Here is a 17,580-nt window from a genome sequence, read left to right on the forward strand (position 1 = left end):
AGGCGGCAGTAGTGCTGCCATCGGTGTCCTTCGGTGGCCGGGCTCACCACTCAGAGCTCACCTTGCGGCTCTCACGGCACTCTTCGCAGCACCCCTGACTACAGCACTCACAGCTTCAAATACGGTGAAAACAGGACATGGACTTGGTCACTTAATAAACAAGACGCCGTGAGCGTGCACATGGGCTGTCCAGGCGCCTTCGCTCGTGAAAGTGAAAGCGTGGGGGAGCGCGAGAAGAGACGCGTGCATTCACAGCCCATGTCTCCAAAAGCGCACGGTCACAGCCATTGTCTCCAATGTGTTTACAAGCTTGTGCACCTCTCCTGTCCCACTTCGTTAAGCTACCCAGCAACCATAAGTCTCACTTACGCGTGCGGCGCATGGCGCTACTTCGCTAGGCGAGACCTAAAAATGTGTTCTATTTCACTAAGGGTTGGACAAACGCTTGTTTCGATTAGAAAAAGCTGCCCTTTGCGTATTTACATCAGGCAAACTAGAAAAGCATACTGTTTCTGAAGCTAGCGTTTTATATACACATTGACATGAAATGGTTTCGATGAAAATCAGTCCCATGTGCTCTGTGTTTTAACTGAGTCCTAATTGTGTTTCTATCATGCATAGGGGAATAAGTGGGTTGAATTAAGGATCACATTTTGTATTTGTTAAATTATTAAATCGGAAAGGGAGGCAAGCAATTAGTACAGCTAAAGCAGCTGAGAAAAGCAATCTTACCTGTAAGCTCATGCCCTCCTCCTTGCATGAATATTCCTTTATTGAGTAAGGTGTTAACAAGGCTGGTTGCACGTTTAAAGAGTCAACATTGCCTTTTAAACCGCTCTCCATTCTCTTCATAAAAGAATGTAATTCCTGTTGTAATAATCCTAGTTGTACAAAAATGATGTTGCTCATATTGGAGTTGTTGGTCCTTTCATCATCAACTTTATCAGTCAATAAAAGGTCTTCATATTCGTTATCTATGCAAAGTTTAATATCATTTTGCTCACAAATCAATACTTCAATAGTGTTATTAACTAGAGTTGCTTGGTCTCGGACACGGAGGAGATTTTCGAAGTCTTTTGTTTTAAATAAATTGGATGGACTGGTGTGAATGATATCTTGACACTTTATGGTCCTACTTCTGCTCGTCTTCTCCTGACACCCTTCTGTCCCGTTTTCGCCAGCTGCAGGTACTTTCCTACAAACTGGCGTTGGAATACACTGTGCTGAATCTCCAGCCTCATCACTGGTCTCCAGCACTGGTCGTGTTGCTTGGCAGGATGCCAAATCATAGCTTTGGAGGTTAGTAAGCAGGACACGATTCTCGTACTGAAGTTTCCTTACTTTACCACTGAGCTCATTAATTTGAATCTTAGCTGTATAAAGTTCCTCCTGAGAAAGCTCACTGATCACAGAGCAGCTATCCTCCGAAATTGTTATGTCTTGGTCCCGTTCTGATTTGTATTTGTTCAACTCATTCATAAGTAGTTTGTTCTGGTCCTCCGACTCCATGAGCGACCTCCTCAGGACTTCTGCTTCTTCTTCGACAAACTGAAGATGCTTCCCCAATTCCAAATATTTCTCTCCAGACTCTCCATAGTTGGTGCTTGAAAAGCTCAATAGAACATCTGGACCAATGAGGTCTTTGTCTCCTTGTCCCTTCATGTCATCCATCTCAGCCCTTAGACCCCTATTTTCAACTTCAAGTTCCACTATCCTCCGACTTAAGATGTTTGCTTCTTCTTCTACCAGTTTTAGGTGGACCTTTAATTCTGCCTCACGTGAGTGGGGAGAGTCCGCCAGCTCCTCAACAGATAGTGTGCTGTCCAAGTCCCCATACAGTGAGTTATACTTCGATAACTCTTCCCTCATGCTGTCAGCATCTTTTGCCAGCTTGGTTAGTTTCCTGCACATAAGAGTGGATTCTTCTTTTGCAAACCAGAGCTGGCATTTCAAATCAGCACTGTCCTCCTGAAGATTAAAAAGACAGAGGTTCAGCAGATTAGCACTTATTTTAGAATACATTCAAAAAAACATTAAGAGAGGGAATTTCTTCCACCTCTCCAGGCCAAAATATACCATGCAAGGGGCAAGAATATACAATACTTACATCTAATTTAGTCAAAGTGGTGCTTCCGGCATGAAATACAATACACAAAAACTCTACAATATAAACTACTGGTGTACATTTCAGATTACCAAGAAAATGTTCCAGCCCACCAATGCACAGCTCAGCACCATCTCCCTAGCTCACAGAGAGAGCACTTTCCAAGTCAACCAGTTGAGACCCTGAGATAGGAGGTCTGGGCCTGGCTGACATGGAGCTCTAGCACTTAGCTTCCCAGTTAAAATATGCAGCCAAGAAATGGACTCAGAGGAACACAACTCTGATAAATCTCTACCCAGGCAGAATCATTTACAGATGTATTAATGAGTGGAGCCATCATTCTGTCACATTAGTCATATGTTGTGAGGCAAATGGGTCCCCTTTCCCAGGTCTCTCGATTGTGTGTACTTCAACTATTCAAACACATTAGCCGAGATATGTTGCTCACCAGCTGGAGCAATGGGGCCTGTCTTACGCTTCGAGATCTTTATCCATTAGAAGTCTTTAATTCCTTTTTTTTTTTAAAGCACAGCAGGAGTTTCTGGTTGGGCCTGCAATATGCTAAGTTGGCTAGGTCAGAAAGGAAAATCTGGACAGATTTCCAGAATGTATCATTCCTTCTGTATACCAGAGTTAATACCGCAGATGGAACAAAGACGCAGACATGTTTCCGAATTGTATAGGGCTTTGAAAGCAGATTAAAAACAAGCATTGGCAAAGGCAATAGGTTTTGTCTATGGGGGAGCGATTGGCTCCAATCGGGCAAAGGTGGCCAACAATCACTGGGACATTTACAAATGTGTATGAAGTGGCTAGTGCAGAAGCAACATGAGGGGAAGAAGAAAAATCTACAGGTTGGTGAGAAGGGAATAAGCCATATGAGGAAAAAAGCAACACATGGGGTGGGGTGGGTAGGAGAATGGACAAAATAGGGTGCTTAGCATAAGTGGTGCAACATCATTACTCACATGCACAACCAGTACCAGTATCTACTTTACTTTTATTCAACTAAAACACGTTATCAATTAAAAACTCAAAGTATATCTAGGCCAACAATGCATTAGATCATGCATCATGTACTGCTCATCAACAGTCGTTGAAACCGCTGCAGTGATCAGTACTTTGTGGGTTACTTCTGAATTATCGATTCAGATAAACTAAACAAATAAATTAGGAACATCTGATTCAGAATAGTTGATTAAAAAAAAAATCTTTCATCCCCATTTATAATTTTTTATTAAAGAAAGCTACCTATGTTCACTGCCACATAGAGGGACAAAGTAAAGAGTGTTTTAAAAATGAAGGACAACTTAAAACTAAGGGCGGAAAAGCCCTAAGTAACATGAAAATCACAAGTGACAAACGAGTCCTGCAAATGGACTTCCCCTGCTGAGCGCTTGAAAGAAACTGCAAAGAAAACAGTTTTGAAAAGTGAACCGATAGGCAAGAGTCCTTCCATCCAATGTGATGGACATCAATTATGGCTGAGCTTACTTACCTGATAAAAGGCAGAATCTGACTGCTCTGGAGCAGGCCAGTTCAATGCGCTGTTTTGGAGGAAAATATAACACAAGCCCGTGTGGTTTGGAGGACGGAGAATAGTCAGCCGAATGTGAATCCCCCGACATTCAGCCTGCAGCACGAATTGGTGAGTGGTCGTGTTCCGTCCATTTACCCAAAGAAAGTGCAAGGATGGAGAGGGGGGACAGGGTACAGCAATAGAGAGAGGTGGTGGGTGGGATGAGAAAGTTGCAGTAGGGTTAAAAAAAAGTAAAGCCGCCAAATGGTAAGCCCTTTTTGTAAACAATTGGGTCTAGCAAGCGAGAGTGCATGGCTCATGCAGGCTAAAAATCATCTATGTATTGTTCTGCTTAGCCCCAACTGCCTGATCTTTATATTTAGTTAATCTATTGTATTTTGTCTTGCCAGTAAATTAATATTTACAGCCATCTGCACCCAAGTGCTCGCCCTGTAACAAGGTAAAGAAGTCACATGGAAATATTAATTTGCCCAAGATCAATCACTGCAGTAATCAATCAATCAAACACACTTTATTCAGTTTCTGCATAAAACCAAAAAAGTATTCTAAAACCATACATAGTATAAACTGTGAACTGATACAATGTATTTGTACAAGAATCACATAAATAACAGCCTCACCTAAAAATGTCATGCAATACATAAAAATTATATTGTAAAAAGCATATCCAGTAAACCATTGGAAATAAAGAGCAGAAAGGAGAATGAACACAAGATCGCTAGCTAAACTGTGTGTGTGTCACCCGGATATCTAATAGGGGACTATACTGCAGTAATCTGAGAAAGGTGAAGCTGGAACTAAAGTTCAAGTGTATTGGAGTTATAATTGACAACTAGACCACCTCTACTTCCAGGGAGGCCATGTGAAATGTAGTGTGGAGCCAGCAGACTGCGGGCTTCCACTGTGAGCCATGATTACACAGATTTAAGGGTCAAGAAAACACACCCTTGCCTCTCCTGTGCAACGTTAGCGTAGCCGTCACCCCAACCCTTATGTGAATGACAGAACCCAGCAAATTGATGCGGTTTGGGAGAAGTGTTTTGTGAAGATTACAAGCCACAGTCAGTGTGGTGAGTGACACAGGCCCAGGCAAGCCTTTCACAAAAAGCCCTTTCTCAGCTATGGCAATATTCGAAGGACATGATTAGGATATGTTGTGCACTACTTGTGGGTACAGAATAGCTAAACTGTGACAATGATTGTCATGTGCGTGCTGCACTGAATAGTATGCTGGCCGGCATTCGTAATCTGAATACCAACTGAATATGGCCAAGTATTCAAGGTCACTTAGGCTCTGTGCGCACAGCGTGTGAATATATGAAATACAAGAATATAATCTTAAAACTATTGATTCTTATACAGAAATCTAATTAGATATTTATTCAAAATATTCTAGAAATTAACATTTTGCTCCTTGTTGTTATTGCAACAGTACATAGATTTCAAGAAAATAATGATGAAAACTAATACAAGAGTATAAACAATAATGTCTTATTGTAATTCGCCCGTCTCTGTAAAAAATGAATATCTAATTGATAATTTGTTACTTTAAAGATTATTAAATTAAAATTGCTTATTATAAAAATCATGTTTAATTTAATTACATGTTTTTCCGCGTTTCAAACATACGTGTTTTTTAAGAACCCAGTGGTAGATTCAGGGAATGAGCCAATTGAATAATATTCGTAGTTTAGGAAGTCGTTGTTAAGAATGTAGTGGTTTGGCTTTGTTCGTGGTTTGGAATTCGTGGTTCAGGAATTCGTTGTTAAAGTAGTAGTTGTTAAATCATATAACCCAGGTAGAGACATGATCTAGCAGCAGATTTCTTACCTTTGAACTTCCAGGCGTCAGGCTCGATCCGGATGATTTTTCTTGCAGTACCACTGCGCGCCAGTAGGTGGTGTCGGTCGACTCCGTGTAACGTGTTTGTCCTCTTCGTGACATCTGCATCGTCAATATAACTGCCACTCCACGAGCTGACGTCAGTTCTTTTCTTTCCGTGCCAGCAAACACAGATCCGTTGAAGAGGGCTACCCCCTGTCATTTTTTGACAGACTTTTTTGACCTTTTGGCGACTCCTTTCGGAGTCTAGGATGTCCAGTAAAGCCACCTCGGGGTTCAAACCATGCAGCGCCTGTCACCATGCCGTGTGTATCAGGGACCCCCACTTGGTGTGTCTCTAGTGCCTGGTTTGCGACCATGACACAAAGTCGATGCCCTGATTGTCGGGCCATGGCGCCGAGGGCTCATCGGTTGCCTCATCGGTCTTAATCCCAGTCCAGGTCTCGGTTGAGAGGAAGGTCTGAGAACCGCTCCAATGAATCGAAGACCTCTTAGTCGAAGTCAGGTAAGAGGTACCATAAAAAATACAAGAAGTCGACGCATGCTTCGACTTTGCCATGCCCTTCTCGTGATGTGGCAGAGGAACCTCTGCCCCACGCAGCCCTGCGCCATGGCCTCCAACTGGTCCTGTTTCCAGGTCCGGACCGGCGCCAGTCACACCTCTGCAGCTGCCTTCCCCTGCGCCACTTCCACTGCAGAGGCCCTCGGTGTCAACGGCACCCACTGGTGGCGCCTCCCCACTCCTCATTCCCAACTACAAGGAGCCGGTGAGGCGTCCTCGGATGCCGAGACCAGCACCAAAGGAGCCATACGGCTCCATACCATTCAAACTGCGCTATTCTGAAGGGTTAGGCCTGGAACAGGATCCCATAGAAATCCTGCAACCACAAGACATGGATTGGTATGAAGAACTGGATGATGCCAGTGGTCTGGACACCTCCTCGGATTCTGGCAAGCTGTCTCCACCTAACCTGGCAACGGAGGAGGGGGCATCGTTTGCCATGGTGGTGCTTGGGCTGGGCGATCTTGGAGAATTTTCATATGATGCTAAAAGAAAAAAGATACGTATGCGGGAAAAATCCCTGGACTCCGCTCCTAAATATTCTACAATATAGACGCATTAGGCATCCTAATGTGTGTCAAAAGAAAATCAGAAGCAACCTTCAAATACATACAAGTACACTCTAACTCAAATAAACATTCTGTGTAGACAAAACCGGGTGTGTAATCACAACCTAAGACCATCGAAACTGCAGAATATGTAGATAAAAAAAACATCTTCTGTGAAACCAAACAAATGGATTACTAAACGTGTGTGCCCATGAAAAATAAAAATAAAAAGATTTTGTACTGAATTATAAAAACAGTCCTTTCATTTGTCAGATCCTAATTATTACATTATAATGGTTGTGTAACAACTGCCCCTGAGAACTGTGACTATGTAACAAACGTGATAATAAAAACTCATTTATTTATCTGTTTACTTGTATAAGTATTCACTGTATGGAGTGTCTAGTGCTGATTGGTTAATGAGTCTACTATTGTAAGAGTTAACTGTACGTTTGAATGTGCTGCATGTCAATTAAATATAACAGCTAATGTCGATTTTATCGTTCAGACCTTTTGGAGACATAGTATCAAACAGTTTGATCCAATATATTTCTCCCTGCAGCAATGATCTGGTGATGTTTTGACCAAGTACATTCTTCAATACTTCAATGATTTGAAAGCACATTTGAGAACTAGTATGTCATGATTCCGTCCAATGTACCGCCACACTGGGATTCTTTTTTTTTGTTTGAAATATGGTTTTATGTTCAGTAATGCGGGTCTTGATTTTTCGTTCTGTTAGTCAATGAACATAAGCCTGCATGGGCATTTGATGATATAAATCAAATTGCTGGAATTGCAGTCTGCAGAGTGAGTCAACTTCATTGCTTCTCTTGTCCTGAGATGCGCGAAGACGGATCCATTGGTTACATTATAGCAATTAATGCAATTAAAAGATTTCTTTGTACTGTCAGCTGGTATAGTGTTTGTTGGCTCAGAGAGGGCCAAGAGCTCTTTGGATCTTATATAAGCATGCAAGGGTTAGTCCTTTAATATCCCACGAAAATCTGGTTCACTCTATAGAAACTTCCTTTGTGTGTTGATAATTTTCCTGATTGCTACTCAACTGGTTGATTATCTGGATACAAAAACACTGTAGTCTGATTTAGGTTTGGATTGTTTACATAGCAAATTGTTTGTATCCACAGCCAGTACCCACGCTTCTGCTTCCTCTAGAATCTCTCAGGGATATCCTGTGGTTAAATACTTTTACTTCTGTTCTTGCATAGTATGCATGCATGCATGTTTTAGAATCCGAACATATTCTTTTATTCCTAAAAAATTGTGAGTATGGCAAATTTTGTATCAACCTGGTTGGGTGTAAACTTTGATACAGCAACGCATTGTTCCTGTCTGTGGGTTTGTTATTCAATTTTGTCTTAACTCCAGCTTCTAACATTTCGACCCAAACGTCATAAAATGAGATATGAGTATTACTGATGGCATGAGTAAATTGGATCCTAGGATTCCGTGTGTACAAATCTGGAATCTTGTTTTCCAAACTCTATTTGATCCTACTACAAATGAGAAAAATGTAATCAATAAAACAGTTAAGTGTTAAAGCCATGTGGGATCTTGAAAGATATGTACGTGCTCACATTTTGGCATAAAATGTTGGCATATGCAGCGGCTTACCCAAAACCCACTGATATCCCTGTCAGTTGTAGAAAAAAATCTTCTTCCCATTTGAAAATAACTGTGGTAGAGGCAAAAGTGCAAAATATCCAATAGGAGCTTTGTCTGCTCTAACATCCGCTTGTTGAAGTAATGCCCACTCAATGGATTCCATAGAATCTCGGTGTACAATGCTGCAACGTCTATCGTACAAAGACACCTTTGGTTGGTGCCTCTTGGTGGAAGAGCCTGCACCCAATATAAGAAATCTGTGGTGTCTTTTACATATGAACTCATGTTTAAACAAAAGGTTGCGGAAACTAAACAAATATTTGCCTAAAGTTTAGAAAACCGAGCTACATTCAGAAACTATGGGCCGAAACGGTGGATCCAGATTGTTTTTATGAATTTTAGGCAGCATGTATAGCTGTGGTCTTTGTGGATTCATGACAGTGAAGAAAGATTTAGAATAAGTACTAATCCATTCCAACTCCAAAGGCTTATCTAAGTTGTTATTGAGGACCAATGTCATCTCTTTAGTGGGATCTTGATCCAATAGCATGCAGGTAGATCCATGCCTAACACCTCCCCAAAGACAGCCCAGAAGGACATCTGGAGTACCGACGGGAAGAGCGGTGCTCCCATTACCTGAGCTGGGGCCAGGTGAGGTGGAGTTTTTCTCTCCTGCCACATAGTCAGGAGAAGGATGATGAAAATAACACTCAGGTGATAAAAAACCTTTTATATTTGTTACTGAGCAGTAGCGTTAATGGTCCTGATGAAGCAGCAGGATACCCTTTGGCTCCGTCTAGTCTGCAGAAACATGTTGACCTAACACACTCAATAGTAGTTATTTGTTTACACTACTATCTTCGCACTCTTTTATTGGTTTGGGAGTGAAGAGGAGAACATTAAAGCCTTTTACCCCTTCACTATCCAATTTTATCTGTTGAATACACACTTTTTCACTTATTGTTTTTTCCACGTTCTTTGCACTGCTTGACATTTGTCACCTTACACCCTCATACACCATAGCAATCACTGGGCCCCACAGGCCAGATTAGGCATATACATCTGCCAATCTGCTGTGGGTATTCAATCTTGCCTTCAATATTGTGAAGGGCCCAGATGATGAAGGGCGGTTTCGGTCGATGACTGATGGGAATTTTTTCACATAGAAGGAATACCCTAGGCATGATTTCACTAGTTCATATTATTAGTTGAGATCACTTCTCTTGCACAGATACATAGTTAGTTGCTTGCCTTTTTTCTGACCCATTGCTACTTTTTTTTGGTGTAACATGTTGAGTCACTTTGTTCCGGTAATACAATTTATCCATCATGACCAATGTCCCTCCCTTGCTAGCTGGTTGAAAAGTGATGTTAGGATAATTTGCCAATGACCTCAAAATGTTACTTTCCATTCTGGAAATTTAAAGCATTCATTAACCAGTATTTCGAATGTGTCCATCATTTTGTGCTTGAAACTTTGACTGTAAACATGCAGGTACGTATATCAGTTTAATTGGAGGAGACTGATAAAGTCTCAGCCTGTGACATTACTCCTCCAGCAGGTGAGCACATTACGCTGGGATAAGTGACAGGGGGAGGGTGTGTTGGAGCCCAGCAGGAACTTTCAGAGGGTAACTTGTTCCTACATAATTTTACATTGGAACAAGTCATATTGCACTATTCCGATGCAGAGTTAGGACATCACAAAATAAAGAACTTGTCAGTCTCTACCAATATAATCATAATAATAACGTATCATTTATAGAGCACCTACGTCTATGATAATAACTTGTCATTTATATAGTGTCTTATGTTATAATATTGTTCTGCACATTTTAAGACTAGACAGCATGTCATTTATTGACCTCATAAGGATGAAAGCCTGTGACCTGCAATCAGACAAAGATCTCAGCAGCGAGTGCTCAACTCAAAGTGCTTTCTTAAGCTGGACAATCTGTGTAAATGTCAGATCTTAAATTTCCATGTGTTGGTGATTATCCATTTTTGTTTTTTCGTTTCTTTCTGGTACCTGTAGTTTTCTTTTTTTCCATTGTTAAATAGAGTTAGCAAGTACCTGAATGCCATAATAAAAAAAAAAAATACACAACAAAAGAATGCAGACCTGGTTGAGCATCATCTCACGCTTGGCACAAGAAAATTCAAGCACTATGAACTTCAAGGACATGGTGTAGAGTCCTATCATTTTTCGCCCGATGCTTATGTTGTTTCTGGTGCGCTGCAAGTATTTTGGCTGCACACTGGGGCATTGGGGCGAGTTGATGGAGCTAGAGAAGGCTGTGTGTGAGCGAGAATCGTAAGTTGGCGAGAAGTGTTCACCACCGACCTAGCATTCGACTGGCCGTGACATTGGCAACTAACTTCCATAGCTTTCGAATGATTTGAAAGCTATGAAAGTTGCCAATGTCACTGCAAATTGAAAGATATGAGAAGTCGATTAAATATAGTGCTCTGTTTCTTACTAGAGAAAACCAAAAGGGGTTTCGTCCAAAAAGAAGAGAAATCTCTACTATTGAGGCCGAAATTGAAAAATTGCAAGCTGAATTAGATCAACCCATAGTACTTCTGTTGAAATTCGTAACGAAATACAAAATAAACTAATAAGATCAAAAGGTCAGTTAGAAACAGAGCTTAATACACGCCTACTTCGTAGGTGGGAGGCGAGTAAAATTGGCCATTTCGAGTACGGCGAAGGCGTAGGTAGGCTACTCGCCTGGAAAGTGAAGACTGACCAAGCTCGGAATAATATTGGGGCAATTAAACAAGGCAATTCAATGTTTAATTCTGATGAAGATATCCGAAGGGCCTTTCAGTCCTTTTTTCAAGAGATTTATAAAGAAGATAGCCGTATTAATTCCTCCTATATAGGGACCTGGTTGAGTAAGATTTCGTTACCTTCCCTAACTGTAGATCAGCGGGCTCACCTCGATCGGGTGATAACGCAGGAGGAAGTTAAAGCGGCTATTGCAAGCTGTAAAAAAGGGAAAGCGGCAGGTCCAGACGGTCTCCCCTCGGAAATCTATAGGGTTATGGCTGGGGAAATTGTTCCTGTTTTGACAGTTCTTTTTAATCAAATACTTCAGGAGGGTGTAGCCCCCCCAGTCTCATGGGACAATGCATCTATAACCTTGATTCTTAAACCTGGCAAGGTTGCCTCCAATTACGGGTCCTATAGACCAATACTTAATGCCGACTATAAACTCTTTTCATCTATTATGGCCAAAAGACTGGGGTTGGTTGCAGGTGACATCTTGCACCAGGACCAGAGAGGCTTTGTCAAGGGTCGGCAATTAAGTGATTTGACATATGATTTGATCGGTGCTATTGATGCTGCATCCGCCGAATCACTTCCTTTGGCCGTTTTGACCCTCGATGCTACCAAGGCCTTCGACAGGGTCAATTGGTTGTACTTGTCGGAAGTCTTGGGTAAGTTCAATATCGGAGACAAATTCCGTCGAGCGATAGGGTTTTTTTTTTTTGCAGAGTTTTATATAGCGCGAACTAGAACCGAACCGAATCAGTTATCAGAGCGCTTTACATAGCACCAGTTACGTTACATGAGGACACACTTTCATTTTAGGCACGGGGAGATTAAGTGATTTGCCCAGAATCACAGGGTTTTTTTTGGCGTCGTTACCGAGACTCGAACCCAGATCCCTAGGCCCGAGGTCGAACGCCTTAGCCGTTAGGCCAACCCCTCTCCTTTTGCTATACCAAAATCCTTCTGCTTGTCTCCTGGTGAATAGCGCCTTATCGGACCCGCTGAAAATCACGAGGGGCACGCGTCAGGGATGCCAACTCTCCCCTCTCCTAATCAACTTATATATTGAACCTTTTGCCCAACTATTGCGGGATGATCATAAGATCAAGCCTTTTAGGTATGGAGAGTGGGAGAGGAAGGTAGCCCTGTACGCAGATGACATTTTGATTTTTTCTTCTGAGTTGCATATGTTAAACTAGCCCAGGATTTTGGAAAGGTCTCTGGGTATGAGATCAATGCATCTAAGACAGAAATCATGGCTTGGAACATGGGGGAGATTCAACCAGAAGTACAGCTCAGCCCTATAATGAGGTATCTTGAAATTAACATCTTACAAGATATCTCTAGAATAGATTAATTTAATCTCTCAGCTGTGGCAAAGGAGTGTAGGAAACTTATGGGTGCCTGGTCATTGTTACCCTTGTCTGCTTTGGGTAGGGTAAATTTGGCAAAAATGTCAATCCTGCCTAGAATTACTTATCTTTTCAACACTATTCCCCTTCACTTTGAGACTGTTCCACTGCTTAAGTTACAGAGCGATATTAATTCATTCATTTGGGCTTACCACACACCTAGGATCGCCTGGAAGAAGTTAAGGCGGCGAAAAGAGAAGGGTGGCCTAGCTGCCCCGGACCTTCAGTTGTATGCATGGGCTTTTCAACTCTCCCATTCACGCATGCTACTGAAAATGCCCACTAATGTTGTGGTTGGGTGTATGTATCGAACCATGCTCACCGGAGCCATGTTACCACAGGAGGGTTTCTTGTTTAAATTTGGAGAATCTAAATTCTTCAAAAAAATTAAATTAAGGAATTACAGGGTCTAGCTAGAACTTGGGCCAAGTTGAGAAGCACTGTAGCATTAGGTTACTTTTCCAGCATGGCTCCTTTGTGGGATACACCAGGAGGCCCGGGATGGCTTAAAGACAGATTGGCCCTACCCCTGAGGGAAGCTGGGGTGGAAGTTTTGTTTGTTGAAGGAACCCTTATCCTGTGGGAATCCCTTAGGGAGAGGGTTGGTTCTGGCCTCTCTAGGTTTAAATACCTGCAGATTACTAGTTGGGCTCAGTCAGTTTCCCAGAGTAAATTCCCAGTTGGAGGAGGAAACCATCAAGAATTCCAGCTTATGAGCAAAGCCCCGGCAAAGAAGGAAGTTTCCTTCTGGTACCATTCAATATTGGAAGAGGTAGAGGGTGAATTTCATCTGGTTAGTCAACTTTGGGACAGTCCTCTACCGGACCAAACAACGAACATCTGTGGCTGAACTCCTGTAAAATACTCTGGGAGGTAGTTAAACCAGCTTGGCTCCATAGGAATCATCTTCTCACTTTGCATAGGGCCTACTATTCACCTCAGAGACTCTCAACATTTTCAAAGGGCCCTCTCGTTTCTTGTATGAGGTGTGGGACAATAGCCGCATCGGACATTCATATGTTTTTTGACTGTCCTGCTTTGTCTTCCATCTGGGACGCTATTGGTAAATCATTAACAATATCTCTTGACTGCCCCATTACAATTAATCTTTCGCTGGTAATATTTGGCCTGTTGGAGGGGGTTACAGGTTTTGCTAAGCATCTCCTTTTCTACGCAATTCTGCTGGCGAGAAGAGAGTTATTTATAAAATGGAAGGAGCATGCATCTCCCTCATTTTCGGATTGGCAGTCATCAGTTCTACAAGTCTCTAGGTTGGACCTTTTGAGATCGGGCATTCAAAAAAAGCGAGCCTTCTGGAAAATTTTGCAGTGGGGGTAACCTCGATACGATGGACGGGGTTGTTTTTTTTTTCCTCCGGTCCTATGATTACGCTGCCCTGATTTTCTGCAGACATCTCTGGTGAAATCAGGTGGTGCCCTGATACCAATATGTTGGCTAAACCTGGTAAGGCGGCTCCCCATGGGTCCCCAATTTAAGCCTTTTTGAGTATCCTGTAACACTGGTAGGCAAGGGCTATATTCTTCAGTTGCCCACATATCCAGTAAACTGAGGCAGTGTGTGGATATCTCTAGGGTAAAATGGAACTAGTTGGGTGGAGAATGAGGACAAAAAATAAATACAATAAGAGTCTGTGCTTGGTCCATGCGCTCAGACGAAACAGGAGTGATGTCACAACAGTGCAGTTCAATTAGGAGGCACCAAAGAAGTGACACAGAAGTCAAATAACATTGAGCAACCGGCCGGCGCCAAGTCTTTTTTTGTATACAATAGTGTCTCGCAAAGAAGAGGCATTGCCCAGGGCATGCTCTAACAGCCTCGACCCTAATAACATTAGTCAGGGTTAAACAAATGGAGGATAAAGACACTCACTAATTGATGATGAGGAATAGAGTCTGACACACGCCCAGGTAAAGTGTGTGTCTTGTATTGAAAGGTTTAGGATAACAAATTTTAATTGCCTACACCATAGATACCTCAAGTTGCTAAATTTTGGCTGCTTGTGGTAATAAAAATGCGGCGACTCAAGTATCAAGATCAGCCCTGCCAAGTACCACGCATCAAGGGTTAGACTAACGCATTTTTGTGTGGTGGTCCGCATCACATCACTAAAATGCATGTCACACATTTATAGCGCCTCCTGACACCATCGGGACTGAGGCAGGCACAAGTGTGATGGGAGTGCTGCCTTCTATAGGAGAACTCAAGTAAGCAGCACGCTCTGGCAGAGTGCTACCATGGTACAGTTGAACATGTTTACTCATCAGAATCATGGCAGTTATTATGGTGTGGGTTACTGCATATAGTAAAAGGCTAAGTGGGTGCCACAGCAATCTGTAAGTCTTTTTACTGCTGTTGAATTACAAATGTTTTGATTGGCCGATTGCCATGCAAATCAGGTTGCAAGAAGGTGATGAAATAAGCCAATCAGATGCCCACTCTCACTTTTGAATTCCAAACCTGAGAGGTAGTCATTATCATCAGAAATCTATTACTACTTCCCATTGACTGATGAAATTCAGCTACGGCGGGACATGTGGGCTGTGCAAGTGGCAGGCACAATGCATTTGAAAGGCCCATGAGTGCCTTGCTCGGAGGCTATAGAGTTGGGTTGTAGTTCTTCGTCCTGAGAACTTGTTTGTTTGGAGCTATGGTTTACTTAATATTTTTAGGCCTGAGAAGTGTGACACACTGGTGCGCCTGTTTTTTTACATTGAGGATTACATCTGCAGCCATCCTCTGCATTCTGCAGCTGCTCCACCTTCAGCAAAGGTAGTGTAACCATAAATAAATGTGAATAATAAAAATAATATTATATAATTATCGCAGCCAGACATTGCAAGGCGACTCCGGTGCATACCCAACAAATGAAATCTCAAGTGGCTTCTTTTCCTCCATTTATTTTAATTGCAAACATTTAAAAAAAAGCGTGCCGACCAGATCTGAACAAGTCATTGTGCTGTACCACCTCTACATCAAACACCGACACACTGAAGAAGGATCTCTTTGCTTGTGTGTGTCTATCGGGTGTGCACGGGGACCCCTAGAGGCTGGATAAACGCCCTTTTTAAAGCTTCTCAAGCTTCGCTCTTAATTTATTTTGTTAGCTGTAGCAGCACACATGGGAGCATTCCTGAAATAAATTGAAAGGCTCAACGCTAAGCAGATTTGTAGGTTATAGACTTATGCCCCCCCAGTCTTTCATTATCCTAATTTTTAGGTCTCGCCTAGCAAACGCAGCACATGCGCTGATTGGCCTTGGCAAGCCTATTGTTGTGGCTTTTGCTAGCGAAGGGAGACAAACCATGTGCGTGCACGGACAGCCGATGTGCACGCGCATGGCGTCTCCTCTTAGCTTTCAGTTCATGTGCGGGCACACCGCATGTAGTCTCTTTTGCACGCGTGCTTGTTGGGTCTTCAGAGACGGACAAAATGTTGCACGCATACGCATTCAGACACAGACACACTCCCACCACTCGAGGGACGCTGCATTTGTTTTGCTTTAAACGTGAAAGCAGTCCCGAAGCTGCTCCGACCTATCCACTTTCACCGCGCTTGTTTAAAAGGGCTGCTGGTGTCGATGCCAAAGTCTAACCCCATCCCTCATGTTTATTATTACTTGTAGCACCTGGCAATCACGGAAGAAAACTCGCGTCACCTTGTTGAGTCAGGCTCCGCAGAGGTTCTGATTAGCCTGCGCCTACCCAGGTTACAGCAGGAGGCAGGCCTGTAGCCGTTAAACCTGCATGCTATACCGGTCTGTGCTCGTGAGCTCAACCCGGTCTGTACACTATGCCCCTGGTAGTTCAGCCCAAGGGCAAATTGTATCTTAAAAACCTTCTTTGTTGGCAATATAACTTTGCCTGGACGCCCAACCGAAACATAAATAAACAAATTCACATTCTAATGTAGTAAAATGACAAACTTTCAAAAGTTGACCCAGCGCATTTCTAGGTGTTAAAACGTGGAAACAAAACATGAGGCGTAGCCCAATGTGCACTCTAATATGCGTCAATTTCCGGGAAAATTGTGCGTCACTCACATGACTTCCACCATCATGAATACTTTATTTCAGCCTCTTGGGCCATTAAAGTGCATAAATAAAACAATAATATACACACCTGGTTTAAAAACAATGAGTACTGACAAGGATCAATAGTCAACCCGGAGATAAAAGGCACAAAGCGCACAATACAAGGGTACAGCAGGGATGTGGAAATAGGTACTATAATATAAACCAATTTAAAACAACCGTCCATATAAAAGTTTTTTTTAAAACAATCGTCCGTATAAAAAATAGACCAGTTATAAAATGTTATGCTAAAATAGAACTATGGAACAGCGATGCGAGGCGTGAGGCACGAGTACATACTTGCTCGCCCTTCGTCGGTTCATGCAATTCTTCAACCCCCTTGGATCTACTTGAGGTAGGCCTGACGAGTTTTGCCACATACAATTTAAGATACACGATACAGCAAAGACAATTGGTCGGTGAGTGTCATACTTTAGGACTCTGTAAGCCCCTATGGAGCGCACAAAATCTAGATTCTTAGATAGTTGGATTAACCAACGCTTGTGCGGCAACGGATAGGCAGGACAGAGGAGCAAAACATATAATTCACACTCCGCCTTGTATTTACATGCAGGAAATTCACCAGTTTGGTCTCTCACCCATTTGCTGGTGTATGCTGCTAATGGGAGGGTCCCCAGTCTCAGTTGCATATACAGTTTGCTAGCCAGTGGGGGTTGAACAAATTCTAAAAAGGTTTCCCTGCTATATACATCCTTTACCAATAGAAATTCTGAAGTTCTGAAGTTAAACGACCACTTGAGGTACTTTCTCGGATGGACATTGGCTTAGCTACTCTGTAGGAATTAACTAAGTCCAACCTCGAAATCTTGGCACACGATGTCTCTGGTGTACTCCAGAGATCCGGCTTGCCCAGCTTGAATGTGAGATCTCTTATGTGACAGAGCTATGGAATTTTCTTTATGGTGCAAATGGATAGAAGCTCAGATAGCTCAGCCCTATAGACGGACACCTCTGGAGTCACCCACATCCTCCGCCAAAAAGTTAAGGGCCTCAAGGTGATTTCTTCATCAGGCGGCCTCATTCCGAGCTCCATGCGGAGAGGGATGAGGGGGGTGC

General features: G+C 42.6%; 1 protein-coding gene across 1 annotated transcript in view; it reads right to left on the minus strand.

Moving 5' to 3' along the window:
- MTCL2 (microtubule crosslinking factor 2) overlaps positions 1-17,580 on the minus strand; it is an 870,692-nt gene that overhangs the window by 493,358 nt on the left and 359,754 nt on the right. The window contains exon 4 of the mRNA XM_078652323.1: positions 733-1,968. Within this exon, the coding sequence (XP_078508449.1) occupies positions 733-1,968 (1,236 nt within the window). The remainder of the gene's footprint in view (positions 1-732; positions 1,969-17,580) is intronic.

The sequence above is a fragment of the Lissotriton helveticus genome, chromosome 7, assembly GCF_964261635.1.
Source record: "Lissotriton helveticus chromosome 7, aLisHel1.1, whole genome shotgun sequence".
Classification (NCBI taxonomy): Eukaryota; Metazoa; Chordata; class Amphibia; order Caudata; family Salamandridae; genus Lissotriton; species Lissotriton helveticus.